Below are 21,617 nucleotides of genomic sequence, written 5' to 3' on the forward strand. Positions count from 1 at the left end.
TTTTAAGCAAAAGTTACACGATCCATTTGATATTCTCAAAACAAGACTATTTGGAGAGTAGCTGGATGGATATGAGTTGGTTTTAGGAACTAGAGTAAGACTTGTGGGTGGAGTGAAAGCGAAAGGTGAAGAAGAGCAAAAACTGAGCGTATCTCCTGGCTTTGAGGTCTGCTGGGAGGAGGAAAGTGAGGCACCATTTCCTGAAAGGCTAACAAAATGGACACGGAGCCAATACTTCAATAGTTTTCAGTTGGAGTTGTATGTCTAGGATGAACGGAAGGAGTCCGAGTAGAAAAAGGCACTGGATGTAGAGGAGAAAAAAGGCTCAATTTTGGAAGCCAGGCCCCAGTATAAAAAGGAATTGATGGGACTGAGAGGGGAAGGAGGAGCACCCTGGGACAGGGGGAGAAAGACAATTTTCCTGTCACCCCCTCGAATGTGCACCCAGGGGGCTAATCCATGTCAGCCACTGCAAACAAAGCCCTGAGGGACTCGGGCGACGGGAGGCCCAGGAGAACATGTGTGAAACGGGGCAGGATGGAGAGTTCACAGAGTGCTGCAGCAGGTGACAAGCTGGCCAAAAAATAAATATAAAAAGGGGACAAAGGCACTCTGTTAAGGGAGAACTTCCCGAAGGAGGGAACGATGTGACTTTTATCTTACAAGATGGGACAGAAATGAACAGGTTTCCTCTGCAGCAGGTGTACTCAAGTAACTGGAATAAGATATGGAAAGATGAGATGCTGCGGAACTGAAGAGAGGCTGGGGAACTACAAACTTTTGCCCAGGTCCAGAGTCCCTGGTTTCAGGTAGAGGCAGTAGGGTGGACACAGACCTAAAGTAAAAAAGATAATTTGGATTTTTGTCCCATGAGTGAAGGAATCAGAGCAGTAGCGGGGATTGGATTTATATGCCTGGAGGAAAACGGAGCAGGAACTGGCAAACCTCTTCTGTAAAAGCTGCATATAACAGCATGGGGAATACAGTCAATAATATTATAATAACTTTGTATAGTGACTGATGGTAACTACACTTATCAGGGCGAGCATTTTGTAATGCATATAAATGTTGAATCATTTATGTTGTACACCTGAAACTAATCTAATATTATGTCAACTTATACTTCAATTTAAAAAAAAGCCACATAGTAAATATTTTCAAATTTTGTATGTCACAGTCTCTTCATCTTTGCTGCTGCAGTGTGAAAGCAGCCATAAACAATATGTATGAACTGGCGTGACAGTTTTACCTCCTGGATTACAGGTTTGCTGACCCTGATCTAGAGCCTCAAATTATTCATAAAACTTTAATAAACATCTGGAATGCAACTAAAAAAAAAAAACCCACAAAAAACCTGTGCATTCAAGGAGTTAAATCAATGTAACCAACAATCAAGATAAAAGCCAGACAATGAAGAGAAACACAGGTGGATTCAGAGAATGGATTATCAGATATCTTTATTTTTAACTTTCATTATGAGATTTTCCACTTGACACAAAAGGAGAATACATTTACCCAACTTTAATAATCATCCACTTTCCTCTATTTTGTCATTTTAAATGGACTTTAAAATAACTATGTCTAATAAGTTTAAGAAAATAAAACCAAAAGTAAAGATTTTAGCAGAGAAAAAATTAAAACAAAACCAGCTGGATATTCTAGAACTTTAAAAAAAACAGTAACTGAAATTAAGAACCTGATACATATGCTTAAAATCAGTTTAGAATTAGTTGAAAAAAAATGAATAAAGAACTGGATGAACGGCTGGAAGAAAATACCTAGACTGAAGCATGGAGAAAAAAGTGATGGAAAACACAGAAAAGCATATGAGACATAGAAAAAAATTCCAAACTACAAGCAATAGTAGTATGAGAATGTGAGGAAAGAAAATGGAGTGAAGGCAATACCCAAGAGATAACGGCTGAGAATTTTCCAACTTGAAAGACATCAAACTACAGGTTCAAGAAATACCATCAACCCAAGCAGGATAAATATAACAAAAATCTCATCTAGATACATCAAAGTAAGACTGCTGAAACCCGACAAAAAGGAAATCCTGAAAGCAAGGACACATTAATATCAGGTGAGCCAACCAGAATGACACCTGACTTCAATAAAAGCAGATGGAGCTGTAAGAAAAAGGAGCATGTATCTACGAAGGTCTGCAAGACAGTCACTGAAAACCGAGAATTCTGTATTCAATGAAAACAGACCTCAAAAATGACTATGACTGGCCAAAATAGCTAAAATTAAAAACAACCGTTAAGATGTGGAGTAAATGAACTTTTCATGTATTGCTGATGAGAATGGAAATAGTATGCAACCACGCTGGAAAACAGTGGTTTCTTATAAAATTAAACATGCCTGTAAACCTATTGTGGTAGCCAGCATCTGAGTGGCCCTAGGGTGCCTCATTCCTGTTATTTCTGTCCTGGCAGAGTCCTCTCCCACAGTGAATAGGGCTGACCTGTGTAACCAAGAGGGTATTATGGAAATAAAAGGTGAGCTCGTAAAGACATTGTGGCTTCCATCTTGGGGTCTCATGGGTTGTTCGTTAGGAATATGGTGGCTCCCACGTTGTGAGGAGACTCAAGCAGCCCGATGAAGAAGTAAGTCTATATGGCAAGAGTCAGAATCACCCAGCTAAGTTGCTCCTGAATTCCTGACCCATAAACACTGTGTTAGGTAACATGTTCAGTATTGTTTTATGCTGCTAAATTTAAGGGCAATCTGTTATACAATGACAGGTAGGAAATATGTTTAGTAACCAGTAATCTCATGTTGAGTGCATATTCAACAGCAATATGAAGACATGTCCACAAAAATAACTATGTACAAACATCATAGCAGTTTCCTTCTTAATAGCTCAAAACTGGACCCCATTTAAATGTCCATCAATAGGAGACTGGATGAACTGACTGTGGTCTATGCATACTGTGGAATACTACTCAGCAATTACAAGGAGCAAACTGCTGCCTATGCAAAAACAGGGATGAATCTCAAAAATAGTATTTTGAGCAAAAGAAGGCAGCACAAATGAGTACATGTAATTTGACACCATTTATATGAAGAAAACACACATATTTACTCTCTGATGACAGAAGTCAGAATGGTGGTTAAGTTGGGAAGACGGGGTCGACTCGCCTAGAAGGGAGCTTTCAGGGGCAATGGAAATGTTCTGTATCATGATGATACTTAAGTACAAGGTAAAAATTCATTCGACTACACATTTTATTGTATGCAAACAAAAACTCAATTAAAAAAAAAACGATGGAATTAAGACATTTTCAGTCAGACAACCCAGCACCAGGAAAGTACACTGAAGGAAATACACAACAGTGTTCTTCAGAATGAAGTACCTAATTCCAGATGGTAGGTCAGGAATGCAAGCAGGAATGTAAAGCAGTGGACAGAGTAAACATGTGGAGGAAACTGAGAGGAATGTTGATTATATAACAATAAATGTCCTATGAAGTTTAGAATTAAAATGCACTGTAAGAGCATAAAAGCAGGAGGCAGAGAAATGAGATCTGATATCCTTGCACTGCTGGAATGTGGTGAGAGTAATTTATATTACACTACAAGAAGTTAAGGATGCATAATTCCAGAGAAAACATTTAAAGAATAATGAAAGTACAATTATCAAGATAACAAAGGGGGAAACATGGTATTAAAAACAAAACAAAACAAAATCCAATGTAAAAGAACATGGAACAGGCAAGGTAAGTAAAAAGCAAACTGTTAACTTGTAGGTTTAAACATAAACACATCAGTAATTTATTAAAAGTAAAATAATTAAATATTCAAATTAAGAAGTCAAATCTGGGGAGTTTGGAGTCTAGTAATGGTTGGTGGTAGCCTGTACTGGAATGATCCTCATGAGCTTGTGAAAACTGTGCTACTGGCTGGAAGCAAAGTTCAGGGCTTACCAGTGCGGCTGGAAATAGAGAGGGGATGTCCTAGAAAGGAAGGACCTGCAGAGGAAGCCTCAAATCTATATACAAAGTCCTCCCAAGTCCATGGATGACTCCTAAATTTCACACAAGGGAGAGATGCCAAGGCCAGCAACAACTGGAAAGTTGAAAGAAAAGAAGCGGGAGTCTGAATCCTGCCAAGTTACAGGGGCCCAGTGAACATTCTGAATGAAAACCCAGACAGGCCATACCTGAGAAGCAAAGACAGTATCCCAGGGATATGGATTTGCCATAATGCTAAAGACAATACTCCAAAGAACTATCCTAACAAAGGATAAAAGCAAGCTTCCACAAGTTCATGATTAGCCCACAGTTTAATTTTTTGCTAAAACAAAACCCAAACTCCTCAGCAGACAAAAAGAGAATCTAAAATCTCAGCATACTTCCTGCAGTGTCCATATATAATAAAAAATTACTAGATGTGCCAAGAAATGTGACCCAAGGTCAAAAGAAAAAAGAGTCAACAGCAACAGATCCTGAACTGATTCAGATGTTGATATTAGGAGACATGAAGTTTAAAAGTAGCTATTATAATTTTAATCAGGACTTAAAGAAAAAGAGCCATATTGAGTGAACAGATGGGGAATCTAAGCATATATAAAGTATAAAAAAGAACAAAATGGAAATTCTAGAATTAAGGACAGTATCTGAAGTGGAAAAATAAAATAGATGTGCTTACCAGACAGAAAGGATCAACTGAAACTAAAGACTTCGGATAGAAATAATGTGATCCTAAGAACAGAGAGGAAAAGATGGAAAAACACAAAAACAAAAACAAAGCCAGGCCTTAGTTACCTGTGAGATAATATCTAACAGTTTAACAAATGTGAAATCAGAATCCCATAGGAGGAGCAAGAGAATGGGGTAGAAAAAGTATTTACAGAAATAATGGCTAAAAATGTTCCAAATAATCAAATTTCTGATTCAAGAAACTTAATGAACCCCGAGTATATCACACACTTAGCATATTATAGTAAATTGCTGAAAACGAAAGATAAAGAGATTTTAAAAGCAGCCAGATAATAAAAGATACAGTACATACAGGGGAACAATGTTAAGAATGACGACAGGCCACTTAGCAGAAACCATGAAACCAGAATACAATAGAATATTATATTTAAAATTCTGAAAGATAAACCTGTACATTACATCCCCAAGACTTATTATAACTGGAAGTTAGTACCTTTTGGACACCTTCACCCATTTTGCCCATGTAATGTATTGCACGGTGACTACAGTTAACAATACTGTATTGTATATTTGAAAGTTGCTCAGAGAGTAAATCTAAAAGTACTTACTACAAAAATAACTTGAAACTATATGTGGCAATGTTAACTAAACATACTGTGGTAATCAGTATATGGACTGTACAAATGCTGAATGATTATACTGCACAAAGGAAAAAAAGGAAAAGAAAAAGTACAGGAAAAAAATCAACCCAGAAATCTTTATCTAGCAAGAATATTCTTCAAAAGTGACAATGTAATACACCATCATTTTCAGATAAACAAAAACTGCAGGAATGTGTCATGCTAGCTTTGAATACATAAAGTGCTAAAAAAGTTCTTTAGGCTGAAGGGAAATGATACCAGATGAAAACTCCATTCCACAGGAAGGAAAAAAGAGCAATGGAAATGGTAGTATGTATGTGAAATACACAGCAGGTGGGCCACGCAGGTAGGTATACATGGGAGAGGGGTGGAGTGGCCCAGACCGGGGTATTAAGGCTCACTAAAGGAGTCTCTCTATAGGTAAGTAAGGTGGCCTGAGCTTTTAGAGCCTGTGAAGAAGGCTTCAACAATTTTATAATGCTTTACACCAAAAAGACAATTGACTTTTAATGACATTAGGAGAAAAAAGCCAGTTGTCTTTGCATGTCTTTTTTTTAAAATAGTAAAATAGCCATCATTAAAAAAAAAAAGGAAGTCTTCAATTTAGAGAAAAGTTATAAGCACAGAATTTATTTAACCTGAACCATTTGAGAGTAAGTTGCCTCATTACCTCTGTTAGTAGACTTTTCCTACCAGCAAGAATATTCTTCTACATAAGCAGAATAAATCTCATCAAAATTGTGAAATTAACACCAACACATTAGTACCATCTATTCCTCATAATCATTTGAATTCTGCCAATTGTCCCAGTACTATCCTTTTCAGAGAAACACGTAGTTCAAAATCACACACTGTATTTAGTTATCATGACTCTTTTCAAAGTTCCCATCAATCTGGATCAGCTTCTCAGTCTTTCCTTGACATTTCAGACTTTGAGACTTTTGAAGATTACAAGCCTGTTGTTTTATGTTTACAAAATGTTTCTCATTTTGAGTTTGTCTGATGTTTATGATTACATACAGCAAAGATCACTAAACTTTTGGAAATTCAATTAATATAACTGTGGTAGTTATAAAATATGCCCACTTTTGTGTTTTTTAGTACTCCCCACTTTAAAAGTGAAGCTTAATTCTGTATGCTGCCGGTATGAGATGGGTTTAGTAATTCCTTTCTAATGAACAGAAGCCACAGTAGGTGACTTCCAAGACTAGGTCTTAAAAAGATACTGCAGGCTTGCATAAACCATCCTGAGAAAAAACAAAGCTGGGGGTATTACACTTCCTGACTTCAAGCTATACTGCAAAACTACAATAATCAAAACAGATGGTACTGGCATAAGCACAGACTCACAGATCAGTGGAACAGAATAGATAGCCCAGAAATAAAACCCACACATATATGATCAATTCATACATGATAAAGGAGCCATGAAGATACAATGGGGAAAAGACAGTCCCTTTAATAAATGGTGCTGGAAAAACTGGACAGCTACATCCAAGAGAATGAAAAGGGATTACTGTCTAACACCATACACAAAAGTAAACTCAAAATGGATTAAAGACCTAAATATAAGACATGAAACCACAAAACTCTTACAAGAAAACAGAGGCAAAAATCTTCTGAACATAAGCATGAGCAGTTTTTTTCTGGACACATCTTGGGCAAAGGTAACAAAAGCAAAAATAAACGAGTGGGACTCCATCAAACTAAAAAGCTTCTGTACATCAAGGGAAATCATCAGCAGAACAAAAAGGCACCCTACCGTATGGGAGAATATATTTGTAAATGATTCATCTGATAAGGGGTTAGCATCCAAAATGTATAAAGAACTCATATATCTCAACACCAAAAAAACAAATATCCTGATTAAAAAAAGGGCAGAGGACCTGAACATTTTTCTAAAGAAGAAACAGAGATGGTCAACAGAAAAAATGAAAACATGATTCATATCACTAATCATCAGGGAAATGCAAATCAAAACCACATGAGTATCACCTCACACCAGTTAGAATGACCACTATCCAAAAGACACGAAATCACAAGTGTTGGTGAGGAAGTAGAGAAAAGGGAACCCTCCTGCACTGCTGGTGGGAATGTAAACTGGTGCAGCCACTTCTGAAAGCAATATGGAGATTCTCAAAAAACTTAAAATAGAAGTATCATATGACCCAGTAATTCCACTTCAAGGAATTTTTACCTTTAGAAAACAAAATCTCTGATTCGAAAAGATACATGCACTCCTATGTTTACTGCCGCATTATTTACAATAGCCAAGGTATGGAAGCAACAAGTGTCCATCAATGAGGAACGGATAAAGAAGAGGTGGGGCATATACCAAAGGGAATATTATTCAGCCATAAAAAAGAAAGATATCCTGCAATTTCCAACAACTTGAATGGAACTAGAGGGTATTATGTTCAGGGAAATAAGCAAGGCAGAGAAAAGCAAATAATGTATGATTTCACTTACTTGTGGAATCTAAAAACAAAGCAAACCAAATGAATGAAACAGCTGTGGACTCACAGACACTGAAAAGTGATTGGTGGTTGCCATGGGGGAGGGGCTGGGGTGAGTGGGTGGGGAGGATGAAAGGGATAAAAGGGCACAAAAATTCTCAATCGTAATATAAGTTGGTTACGGGGATGGTAGTACAGCATGGAGAATACAGCCAACTGTTCTGTAACATCTTCCAGTGCTGACACATAGTAACTGCATGAGTGGGGGTGAGGATTTAATAATATGGGTAACTGCTGAATCACTCACTGTGTTGTATACTTGAAATCATATAAGATTATGTATCAATGATACTTAAAAAAAAAGAATGTTCCTCCTTGCTCTCTCTTGGATCACTTGCCCTGGGGTAAGTTAGATGCCTTGTTGTGAGGACACTCAAGTAGCCCTTTGGAGAAGCTCACATGGTAAACATCTGAGGAACTGAGGCTTCCAAAGAACAGCCACATTAGTGGGCCATTTTGGAAGCAGATTCTGTGGCAACAGTCAAGCCTTCATATGCCTGTGGCCCCAGTGGGTTTCTTGATTGTAACACCACCCTGAGAGAGACAGCCACTGAAGATTTCTGATCCATAGAAAAGGTGATGGGTGTTTGTTGTTTTTAGAGGCTAAGTACTGGGATAATTTGTTACTCAGCAATGTATAACTAATACATTTATCTGCTGCATTAACAGAAAAAAGGAGAAAAACCATATTATCTAAGTAAATGCAGAAAAGTATTAAGACAGAATTTAAGACCTATTCTTGACAAAAACTCAGCTATCCAGTAATAGACAGAAACCTCCTCATCTTAATAATGGGCAACCTACAGCCAATATATCACAGTTCATAGTGCAATGTTGAATGTTTTTCTACTATGAATGGGAAAAGGCAATGATGTTGGTCATCACTGTCATTCAATATGGTACTGGGGGTCCTGGCAAGTGCAGCAGGGGATGGAAGAAACTAAAGTGAAAGGAAGAAGTCAAACTGTCTTTTTCTCAAAGAAATCATGTACGTAAAAAATCCTAATGAATCTGTCAGATGACTACAAGAATAAATGAATTTAACAGGATTATATAAGGTCAATATACAAAAATCAATGTTATTTCTGTATAAAGGTACCAATTGCAAGTAAAATGAAAAAAGTGCAATTTCATTTACAATAGTTTTAAAACCATTAATAGGAAAAAATGAACACAAAAAATTTTAAGATTCCCAGGCTGCAAACTTTAAACACCGCAGAGAGAAATGAGACCTCAGTAAACAGAGAAATTTCATGTTCCCGGGTCAGAAGACTCAGCATTGTCATTGCTTACTAAGATCCAAAGCTATTCAATGGGGAAGATAAAGTCAGTAAATGATGTTGGGACAACTAGATAATCACATGGGAAAATGTGAACTTAACCTCTCCCTCACACAATACAGAAAAATTCATTGGAGATGGATCAAAGAACGAAATGTAAAGCTAAAACTATGGAGAAAACATATGAAACATCTCTGAGACCTTAGGGCAGGCATAGCTTATTACCTAGAGAGGTCCAAAAAAGGGTGAACCAAAAAAGGCAAAATTGATAACATGGACTTCCTTAAAATTAAAACTCGCCCTCATCAGAAGACATCAGTAACGAAAAGGCAAGTCATGGGATGGACGAAAATATTCCCAATAAATATACCTGACAAAAGAGTTGTTTTTGTAATACATAAAACATTTCTACAAATCTGCAAGAAATAGAACAAAAACCCCAAATAAAAACGGGAAGACTTGAATAGTGAGATGTTATACAAGATACATGAAAGACAAATAAACATATAGAAAGGTGCTTAACATCATTAGTCCTTTGAGAAATGCAGATTAAAAGCACAATGAGATACCCTTTCATATTCACTAGAGTAAACTAAAGTTAAAAAGACAGTCAAACAGCAGAAAGGATGTAAAGTAAGTGGAATTCTACACATGGCTGGTGGGAGGGTAAAATGATACAACCTCTCTGGACAACTGTTTGGCAACTTATTAAGCTATATATGCACCTATCTTGTGAACAAGACATTCTACTCCTAGTTATTTACCCAAGAGAAATGAAAATTTATGTCCACAAAGAGTTATAAAAGGATGTTTACAGTATCTGTATTATTAATAGACCAAAACTGGGAACAACCCAGATGTCCATGATCAGAATGGATACACAAACGAGTTTTATTTGTACAAGAGAGTATCATTCACCAAGTAAAAAAGAGAAAGAAAAAAAGGGGGGGAGGGCAGAATACATGCAACATGGCTAAAATCTCCAAAACACTGTTTTATGGAGAAGAAATCAGACACCAGAGTATATTCTGTATTATTTCATTTTTGTGAAATTCAGGAACAGGCAAATTAATCTGCAGTGATCCAGTTCACAACAGTGGTTGCTTGTGGGGAATAAGACCCACAGAGGGAACTGTCTGAGGTGATAGAAATTTCTGGATTTTGATTAGGCTGATGGTTACATGGAGTATACTTTATCAAAATCAAACCATAAGCTTATCACCAGGGACCCACCTTAAAAACAAACATGGAAAGGTTAAAAACAAAAGGCTGAGACAAAGATGCACCAGGCAAATATTGACCAAAGGAAATAGTGATAATTATACTAATAATGGACAAATTAGCCTTCAAGGCAGAAATGCAGTCCCAGGGCTTATACATTTCAGAATGTTAGAAGATTTGTATTTCAGTAAGATATAAAATTCTAAATTTATAGCCATTTAGTGTAGTGCAAAATAGATAAGGCAAAACTAACAGGATGAAAAGGGTAAACAGACAAATACACAATCGTGGTATGAGATTTAAACTCACTTCCCCTAGTGACTGTGGATTCAAGTAGACCAAAAATCAGCAAGGGTAACAGAAAAAATGAACAATGTGATTAATAAAACTGACCTAATTCTCTTCACAAAACACTGCACCTAACAGCTGCAAAGTATACAATCTTTGTAAACACACAGGGGACATTTATCAAAAATTAACATATGCTGGGCCACAGAGCAAACCGTTACCAGAGTTTAAAGGATTTAAATCACACAAAATATGTTCGCTAACCTCAATACAATTATGCCAGTAATCATTAACAAAAAGTTAACTGTAAAATTTCTCTATATTTGAAAACTGAGAAACACACATCTAAGCGACACTTGGGTAAAGATGTAATCACAATAGACACTGGAAACTATTTTGAAATGAATGATAATGAAATTATGGTACATAAAAGAACTTGTTTGATCCAGCAACAGCCATGGTTAAGGTTTCAAAATAACAGGGAATAAATATAACTGAAGAGAGTAAAGACTTGCAATCAGTGGTATAATCACCTATCTCAGGAGCTAGAACAAGAACAGCACATTGAACAGGACAGACAATAAACACAGGAGCAGAAATTAATGAGGGAGAGACACACTGTAGGGTTGTTCGAAGGAAAACTCATGCCAGAAATGCAAAAGGGTATCAGCACAGAACCTTAACATCTTCATGCCAATATACTGGAAAAAGTATATGAAAGAGTCAAAATCCTTAAAAAATGAATACTCTTACAACTATGAAAGAAACTGACTCCTTAAACTCTATTACACAAAGAGCTAGAAGCCTAGATGGCAACAAAGATGAACTTACTAATTTTTAAGGAAGAAATACGGGCAAATTTTATACAAACTCTTCCATGTAAGAGATTCCCAACGAGTTTTATAAGGGAAGTAAAACTCTGATACTGAAACTGACAAGTATATTACAAAAATGTACATAATCATTCTTATAAACATATACATTCTAAAAAATAGCAGCAAATTAAAGCCAGTGATATATAAAAAAAGTAATACATCATCATCTGAATGGATTTGAATTTATGATATTTACTGAATTTGTGAAAATTCAACAATGTAATTTACCACTTTAACAGCATGAGAGTAATTACATGATGCAGAAAAACCTTTTGATAAATCCCAGTTATTCACGTAAAAAAAAAATCTCAGCAAATGATGCAAAGAAGGACAGTGTAACGTGATAAGGGGTATGTACAAAGAACCTAGAGCAAACATATTTAATGGTGTGATAATGGACACTTTCCCACTAAGACAGAATAAGAACGTTCAGTATCACCATTTCTGTTCAGCACTGTATGAGAGATCCTACTCAAGTCTAAGAAATAAAAAGTTTAAAGATTAGAAATAAAGATATTTCAAAGCAATACCATTTAGTACATTAATAGCACAAAAGTGCATTAAAACTTCAAACCCCTTGGAATACATCTAGGGAAAGATGTACAGGGAAGCAGAAAAAATATTGAGAGAACGTAAAGAAGCTGAATAAATGGAAGAACAGTCTATATTCATACATGAGAAGATTCAGTAGCACAAGGGACCATTTCTTTTCAAGCCAATTTTTTGTTTGAGTGGACTGCCAGTTAAACACAGTTGGGACTGGTGTGTTCATGTGTATGAAAACGGACGAGATTTTTAATGTTAAAATGGAAATGTGACAGGCCAAGAACGGCCAAGACATTTTTGAAGAGTAACACAGAAAACTCACAAGATTTATTACAATGATACAGAAATTAAGAAACTGTGATAGCAGCACAAGGACTCAGAAAAAAAGACTAATGTAATAGACTTTTAAAAAGATCACTGGCTATGGCAAAAAAAAATGTACAATGGATCTTATAGGATGCAGGAGTAAAAACTGACAGTAACAAAGGACGAGTGGAAAATAAAAGTATATTCTTGTGAGGTTCTTATATGTGAAACTGTATTATTTGAAAGCAAACTGATAAAGATGCTTTTTAAATCCCAGGACAACCACTAAAATAATAAAACAAAAGGGAAGCCCTAAGAAGCCAACAGTAGAGAGAAAATGGAATCATTAACATGGGGCAAATAGAAAAATACACCAAGATGGTAGTTTTAAGCAGACCATACTGGTAGTTATAATAAATACAAATAAACGGTCTAATCCACTAGTATATAACAGAGCTCTCTACTTCAACAGAGGACAGACTTGACAGGTACCTCATGTGACTGAGGACCTGAAGTTTTAATTTTAAATTTAAATAGTCACATGTGGCTCTTGGCAACTTTGTTGGACAGCACCGGGCTCACCACTCCAGTTAAAAGGCACAGACTGTCAGATGAGATACAAAAGCAGGACCCTTAACACTGTTTACAGGAAACCTACTTTAAATATATAAATAGATTAAACGTAAATGGACAGGCAAAGATACGTAAATGCTAATCAACAGAGAGCTGAAGAGCATTTTTTTTTTTTTTGAGAAGGCATCTCTCATATTTATTGATCAAATGGTTGTTAACAACAATAAAATTCTGTATAGGGGGGTCAATGCTCAATGCACAATCATTAATCCATCTCAAGCCTAGTCTGAAGAGCATTTTTAACATGGGGTAAAGTAGAATTCAGAATTAGGACTGTTACCAGAGAAAAGAGGGATATTTCTTGATGGTGAAGGGGTCAAGTTAGTAAGAAAAATAGCAATGCTACATGTAGAAACACTCAGCAATACGAGCTTCAAAATATGTGAACAAAAACTGAACTAAGAAGAGATAAAGGCAAATCCTCAATTAGGGTTAGATTTCACTCCTTTCACTGCAAATAAGAGGGAAAAAAATCAGTAGGAGTACAGAAGACATTAACAGTGTTATTAACCAAGCTGACTTATTTAACTTTTTATAGAACACTCCACACCAACAGAACACATTCTTTTCTTGTATACATAGAACATTCACAAAGACCATATTCTAGGCCATAAAAACAAATGTCAAATTATAAAAGCTGTGAAAAAATAATGAGTACATATCTGACCACAATGGATTTAAACTAGAATCGATAATTGAAAAATTTCTGGAAAATCCCTGTATCACTGGAAGTTAGAAAACATACTTCTACATAACCAACAGGTTAAACAAGTCACAAAGGAAATAAGAAATACTTTAAACTAAATGAAAATAAAAGCACAACATATCAAAATCTGTGGGATTCACTTAAACCAGTACTGACAGGGAAATTTATAGTTTTAATTGCTCACAGAAGAAAAAAAAAAATGCCTTAAAAATCAACATGCTAAACTTCTACCTTAAAAATCGAAAAAAAGGAAAAATTAAGCCAAACTAAGCAAGGGAAGAAGAAAATGAAGAGAAAAGGAAATATCAATGAAATAGAAAACAAATATAAATGAAATAAAAAGAATGGTTCTTTGAGTAGACTTAAAACTGATAAATTTAGCTGGACAAAACCTAAAGACATTAAAAGAATAGACAAATATTATGAACAACTTTATGCCAATAAATTTAAAAACCTAACTATAACAAATTCCTTCAAAGACACAAACTACCAAAGCTATTTCAGGAAGAAATGAAACAGGGGTGTATCTATTAAAAAATTAAATCTGCAGTTAAAATTTTTCAGACAAAGAAAACTCCTTGGTCAGGTGACTTGTGAATTATATAGCAAACCTTTAAGGAAGGAAAAAAATATACTAATTCTACATAAACTCTTCCAAAAAAGTAGGAAAGGAGAAAATACTTCCCATCTTATTTATGAGGCCCTGATACCAAAGCTAGAGGGAAAAACATTATAGAAAATTACAGATCAATATCCATCATGAACATGGAGGCAAAAATCTGAGCAAAACTTTAGTAAATCAATCCAATAAATAAAAATGCCTAATAACCAAGTGAAATTTATCTTAGGAATGCAACATTGGTTTAATATTTTAATACTGATTGTTGTAATTCAGTATTATAAGAATATAAAAGAAAAAGCACAAGAACAGTTCAAAAGATGTTGAAAAGAAAAACGGACAGAATCCAACATAACTCTTGATAAAAAGAAATAATAGTCACACTGATTTAGGGTCAGACAAGAACACTCTCAACCTGACAGCAGGTACCTTATAAAAAAATGAGAGCCTAGTCATCCGACTTAATGGTAAAAGACTGAATGTCCTGTCCTCCCTCCCCAGCCCAGACTGGGAATAAGGTAAGGGTGTCTGCTCTTACCACTTCTCAACAAGGTACTGGAGGTGCTGGCTAATGTAATAAGGCAAGGAAAAGAAATAAAAGGCATATAGACCGGAAGGGAAGAAGTACAATTGTACATCACAGATGACATGATTGCACACCTAAGGAATCTATAAAACAGGAGCTTGAAGTGAATTTAGCAAAGTCACAAGATACAAGGGCAATATGTAAAAATCAATTTATATCTATATAAATTAATAACCTATAAACAACTGAAAATTGAGATTAAAAAATTCCATTTACAACTCATGAAAAACCATGAAATACTCTGGGATAAATTTAATAAAAAATGTGCAAAGCCTGCACAGTGACAACTAAAACACTTTGTTGATAAAAATCAAAGACCTAAATCAGTGGAGAAAAATACGTTTATGGATAGGATGACGCAATATTATCAAGATGTCAATTTTCCCCAAATTAATCAATATAGATTCAATATAATCCCAATCAAAGTTATTGCTGGTTCTTTTAAGGAATTGGACATTGTGACTCTGTGACTTAAATGGAAATGCAAAGGCGTTAGAGGGTCCAAACACATTTGAAAAATTAGAATACAGTAGGATGACTTACAATGCCTTATTTCAAGACTTTCTATAAATCTACAACAATCAAGTCAGTGTATTACACTGGCACAAACAGATTAATGCAACAGAAATAAAACCACACATACACATAAATTTATTTTTGTGACAAAACTGCCAATGTAATTTAAATAAATGCAGAATTCAACAGAACAAAATGTTGCTGGAATGACTGATTTGACACATGTAAAAAAAATTAAAATCCTTGTCTCTTACCTTACATAATCAACAAAAACTACTAGAAATAGATCTACTACACCAAAGTTTAAAAATCTTTGTGATCCCAAATGTATGGGACATAAAAAACACGAAGCCATTCTTCAAAACCTGTGTTGAAGTATTAACCCACTCATCTTCCCATATTTAAATGTCAGCTCTCCCCAGTATATCTACATCAAGAGCTGGCAAAGTTTTTCCGAAAAGGGCCAAGTTGTAAATATTTTTTGGCTTTGTGGGCCATAGGGTCTGTCACAACTCTTTAACTCTGCCATACAGCAGGAGGCAATATGCAAGTGATGGGTAGGACTGCGTTTCAGTAAAGCTTTATTTACAAAGCAGCAGTGGGAACTAAGGCCCATAGTTTGCTGACTCCTGTATTGCCAGTACTCAGTCTAGTATCTGGCATATAGTAGGCACTAATGAATGAAGTTTTAAAAAAGCCATTGTTTTGACAATCAGATGGAAACCAGTACCCAGGAAAGGTGGTTTTAGCAGAATGGTGGGGGTAGAATTGAGATGACAGTGGGTTGAGGGTTAGAGTGGCAGTTAAGGAAGTGGTAACTTCTCTTCCCAGGGTTCTGCAATGTGTGCGGCAGGCTTGTGGAATGCCTCTGTCTCAGCGGAGCAGGTAGATGAGGAGCATGTTTGCTGGCTACAAAGAGGCAGGGCTGGCGTGCTGGCGAGAGAAGGGAATAACCGGGCTATGGGAAGAACTGATGAAGAGGGGTGCCCCAGAGCACAGGTGTGGTGGGGGGCTTGGTCATGGAGGAGGAAGACACCTGCTTTTTTTTTTTTACGTGTCAAAAAAGGAACAAGGAAAGGTGGAAGGAAATGAAGGGAAAGCCTCGTATTCCTCTTTCCCATGAAATGTGAGACAAGACCACCTTGTGAAGAAAGTGGACTTGGGAAGGTTGAGAAATCCCAGCAAATGTCAGACTGGGAGGGTTGGCAAACAAGGGAGGAGTGGATGCCCAGGGCAGGGCTGCAGGCCTCATCACCATGTGCTATGCCCCCCATTTTCCCCTTTCCTCATCTGCGGGGCACTTCTGACCAAAGTAGCAGTTGGATATTTCAGAGCTGTGTTCTCAGCTCTGACTGCGGGAAGTGTGTCACTCACTGAGTCACTAGTACTACTTGCTACCACTTCCTGTCATTTCACTTTCCCAAGCAGGTAGGGACAGGCAAGCCCTGAGGAGGATGAGGTCATGCTGCAGACATGTGGACATACCCAGTTCTTTCTTGAAGGAAAATGAAAGGTATTTTAACTTCAGAAAGTGGTGATTTTATCTCCATGCCTTTAAATGAGTATGTGTACGCTATAAAATATTTCTAGTTATCTATTGGTATTTTTCTTTCAAAGGAAGAAACCATTTGATGGGGGGTTTGCAATAAAAATAGCATAGAAGCTATTCATTTTACAAATTAAACAAGATATTAAAACATATTAAACAAAACTTCTCACAGGGAGAAGTATAATGTTACGATATTTAAATATTCTGAAAAGTTTTCTCACAGAGTCAAAAACCTATAGCCAGTCAATATCACTTATCCAAGGAACCAGACTCTGAAAAAAATCTTACATTTCAGCATTAATTTATTATTACTGCTACTGCAGGAATGTGTAAGAAGAGTCAGAACTCCTACTTTTCAGGAAGAACTAAACCATCTAAATATCTTGGTTGATATTCTGAAAGAACGGTATTAGGACCTGTTTTCTTCTGTCCTATTTTAAGGTATAAATGCTGTTGATATTTATAGATTTAAAGTTGTATGTATACCCGACTAAGTAAAACTTTAATTCAAATTTCCATTTTGAACTTCTCACTAACAAACCAAAAGACAGTCCCCAAACCCACCCATCTTCCTGTACTCTTACAGGTCCTTCCAGAGATGACAGAAGCTACTGCCTCTGAATTCACTCTGTGTAAACTGACGTCCACGCCCATAACACACTTTTGATTTCTAAGGACTTCCAAAACATCTTTAGATGTAGATTCAATAAACTTAATCTCTTACCCTATTGTTGGATTGATGTTCGGATCAAAACTGTCCTCCACGAACCGCCATACAATACTGGATTTACCTACACCTGTATCCTGGAAAAGAATGAGATGGGTGAAGAGAAAAAAGTACTTGCTTGCAGACATCACAACTACCTTGTGCTGTAAGTTTAGGATTTTAGAAAAACTGTCCTGGACAGGTAAATTTTATAAGTTATGGGACACAAAGGGGGTTTTCATAAAGATTCAGAGAATACACTAATTAAAAGATCTCAAAATGTATTGCAGTGAAGGGGTTCTACAGTTTCTAAGAGACATCACGACCTTTTAAAAGACCGATAGTTTCCGCTTAGTGTAAAAAGTGACAAACTCGCTTTTTAACATGTAAAAGTAAACTGTAAACTTCTGAATTACTTCTGAGTAATTCCTGATAAATCCCAGTCCCACCCTACTTGGGAAACGGGAGACTAGTTTTTGGGATCCTTTCCAGTCTTTAATGCAGCAACTCAGTCAAGAGAGCATCAACTTCAGCAACTATGCTCTGAAATGGCAACGTTGCCCTGACAAGACGGGAAGGAAGCTCCAGTTTCTAACTAGTTTTTGGAGTTTCCGGATTGGAATGTTTCCCCAGGAGAGTAATTCTTCGAGAAGTGTCAGAGGTATCCCACAAGTTCAAAAACACCAAACAGACGGGAAAGGAGACTATTAAAGCCTAGAGACCTGTTCGTGGTTTTACTTTGGAACTTGGCCAACTCCTAACTAGTACCTTGGAAGGAAACTATTTAAAAAGCTCCTTTTAACCCAGATGCAACGAAGAGGCAGGAACTTGACCCTTTAGGGGGGAGGGAAGAGTCCTGGGGCTCCAGGGAGGGCACAGAGGGACGGACCCTCCTGCCAGCTGGGCTTGAGGGGGGTGTGGCAGGGGGGGGGCACGACGGCCCGGGGGTCCAGCGGCAGGTGGGCGGCGCCCCGCGAGGAGATGGGGGAAGGGGCGAAGGGGCCGTGGGCGCGCCGGGCTCCCCCCGCCCGCCGAGTCCTCCGCGGCCCCGCGGCCGGGCCGCCGGCACTCACCCCCAGCAGACACACTTTGAGCTCCCGCAGAGCCATGGCCCGGGAGCCAAGGGCGCGGGCCCGCCGCCGCCCTAGGCTGAAGAGGGAGAGGCCGGGCCCCGCACTCGCATGCCCCGGCGCCGCCGCCGCCGCACGGCCCAGCCCCGACTGCGGGGCGCGCAGAAGCGGCGGCCGCTCGCTCGCCGGCCCTCGGCCCGGCCCGTTCGCCGCCGGCCGCGCAGGGCCCGTCTCAGCAGCCGGGAGGGTGCCACGGCCTCCCGAGCGCCACAGCCGCCGCCATCTTGGGACGCCGGCCCGGTCACCTGACCTCCCCGCCCACCTCAGCAGCCACCATCGCCGCGAGGGCGGGGCCCGGCGAGGGCGGTGAGGCTCGAGGGGAGGTGCTGGCCCGGGGGCGGGGCCCGGAGTATGAGACCCCGCCCCTCACCCCCGGCCCCGCCCCTAGGCCCATCCCAAGATGGCGGGTGAGTGGGGCCGGGCTCCCGGGGCGCCGCGGCAGTCCCTCCCCTTCCCCCATGCCCGGACCACCCCTCGAGGCCGGGGACCCCCGCGCGCCCCTGAGCCCGCCTGCCGCAGCCCCTTCCTAACTTCTTGTGTAACTCTTGGTTTTCAGAGATGCCCTTGTACTTCGTGGGCTTGCAGGATGACAGACGATTGTAAGTAACAGTTGGGGCGCACCCGCCCCTCCCTCGGAGCCTCCCGCAGAATCCAGGGAGCACCGACCCCGGAGCGGGAGCTGCAGGCTGGGCCCTCCACGTTGGGACCGAAAGTGCGAGACCCTCAACTGCCTTGATCCACTTGTGGACGACCCTCCTCAGTGGGCTGGGCGGGGCGGGCCGGCCGAGGATGGGGGGACCTCCCCTGCGGAGGGAGGATTTTTGTTGATGGGGAACTTGTGACTTCTGTCACTCTATTTACCTCTTCCTCCTGCAGTAGCCCGGCAGGGGCGGGAGATGCTGGGTGGGAGGAGGCGGGGCCGCCTTGAGGTTGGGGGACCCCCCACCCAGGGTCTCCACTTTTTCCCTGGGACCTGTCAGAGTGCTGGGAGTTTGGGAAGTTTGGGAGGTCGGGCTCTCTGTGCGGCCGGCCGCGGAGTTGCACAGACTTCTCAAGTGTCCTGGCCTCAAGCCCAGCTCTCTCTCTTATCCCTAGAAGCTCAGGTCCCCGCATTTCTTTCTCCGGAGGGTCTCCCTCCCTTGTCCATTTCCTGGCCTCTTCTTTTCTTTGCAGTCACTTTAAGGACTGATGGCTTGGGGAGGTGGCATCCTCAAAGTGCAAGTTAGCGTTTTGGTGTGAATGAAGCCCTTGCTTTACATTCAACAAACATTTCTCGAGCGCCTACTATCTCTTCTGGTCCAGGCCACGTGAAAGCCCTGGACCTACAAAGATGAACCAGAAACAGGGGCAACTCTCAGGGTAGCTTACAGCCCACGGGGAGAGCAGACTTGTAAACAGAAAATTAGCACACCCCAAGATGATGGCTGGTGAAGGAGGCCTGTACAAACATCTCGATAGCTAACTTTAATCGCGGGCTTACTATATACTCTTCCCTTCCCCATCTATGAGTTTCCTAATCATAAAGCGTTGGTGTTTATTGAAAACTTACTGTCAGTCAGGCACAGTTTTAAACCCTTTACACACATCATCTTTTTATAGGGAGGCAAATATTTTAAAGTAGAATGACCTTGAAGGGACAGTAAAGCCAATGGTTATGAGAATGGGTTCTGGCATCAGATGGTGAGAGGGTGAAGTCCTGTGCCACTCCGCAGGCTGTGTGATCCTCGCCAGGTCACTGTATCACTGAGTGGCTTCATCTGTAAAATGGGCATACTGGTGGTCCACGTCAAAAAGCTTTCTGAAGTTTAAGTGAATAAAATGTTCAGGATGAAATCCTGTGCCTAAGGGTAAATGTTAGCTGCCATTATTACTGTTATTAATGTGATCGTTGTTTATATTTATTTAACACTGTTGAGCCAGATAAAGTATAGGCTTCCGGTTTAAAGACAATGGGCATCCTTGAATGGAAGGAATGTGGTATGTCTATTGATAAACAATAGTGAGTTGCTGTTAAGGCACATCTCATTCACAGATCTGTTATTTGGCCTGCCTGGAAAAGCTGAGTTCTTGCTGTTTCAGTTACTTGGCAAACCACCCCAAAATGCAGTGGCTTCAACCAACAGTGTTTATTATTTCTAACAATCCTGTGAGTTAACTGGGTGATACAGAATCTTCCTGTGTTCTCAGTTCATGTCTGGGGAGGTCAGAAGGTCCAAACTGGCTGCACCCACATCACGTACCAGAGCCTCAGCTCTCTGCAGGTGCCTTTTCCCCTTGGCCAGGTTGGGCTTCTCAAAGCATGGTGGCCTCAGGCAGTTGGAACCTCTTTCCTGGCAGCTAGCTTCCTTCAGTCTGTTTTAGACATATGTACAAAAAGGAAGGAAGGGATTTTATAGGAAAAAGTAATTCTGATTTTACTTTGGCCCTGTTTAAACAAATACTGGGTGTTTTGAGACCTGTAATGACAAAGGCCTGTAGTACCCCTTGGCAGATGGCTGAAGATTTGCCCCATTTTAGAAGGCTATCCCCAATATGGCTCTGAACATACGCATGCCTTGGGTAGGATAACTCTGGGGGCCTCCTGTGGCTTCCTGTTTGAGCAGCAGCAGGGGCTGTGGGATGTTGTACCTTACAACCGTACAGTATATTTGATCTAAAGTCATAATAGGAGGGCCTGTTCCCTCCAAAAATTTATGTGTGTTGGGTCCCACCTTATTTGGGGGCATTGTTGCACCATGATTGGCGACAAGGACCCTGAGGTCTTGACACCTACTTCCTGCCATTAGCTATGTCAGCTTGGACAGATCATTCAGTTTCTTCATCTGGAAAATGGCA

At 39.4% G+C, this 21,617-nt stretch overlaps 1 protein-coding gene across 2 annotated transcripts in view; it reads right to left on the reverse strand.

Annotated features, from left to right (window-relative positions):
- Nucleotides 1-19,035, reverse strand: part of RAB22A (RAB22A, member RAS oncogene family) — a 46,346-nt gene extending 27,311 nt beyond the window's left edge. The window contains exons 1-2 of one of the 2 annotated variants that reach the window (XM_073236405.1): nucleotides 18,726-19,035; nucleotides 17,671-17,750 (exon numbers count right to left, since the gene is read on the reverse strand). In XM_073236405.1, coding sequence (XP_073092506.1) covers nucleotides 17,671-17,750; nucleotides 18,726-18,761 — 116 coding nt within the window. In that variant the 5' untranslated portion in view covers nucleotides 18,762-19,035. The remainder of the gene's footprint in view (nucleotides 1-17,670; nucleotides 17,751-18,725) is intronic. The other variant, XM_037006354.2, reaches the window with a different exon arrangement.
- Nucleotides 19,036-21,617: the final 2,582 nt, after the last annotated feature.

Source organism: Manis javanica, chromosome 5 (genome assembly GCF_040802235.1).
Source record: "Manis javanica isolate MJ-LG chromosome 5, MJ_LKY, whole genome shotgun sequence".
In the NCBI taxonomy this organism is placed as follows: Eukaryota; Metazoa; Chordata; class Mammalia; order Pholidota; family Manidae; genus Manis; species Manis javanica.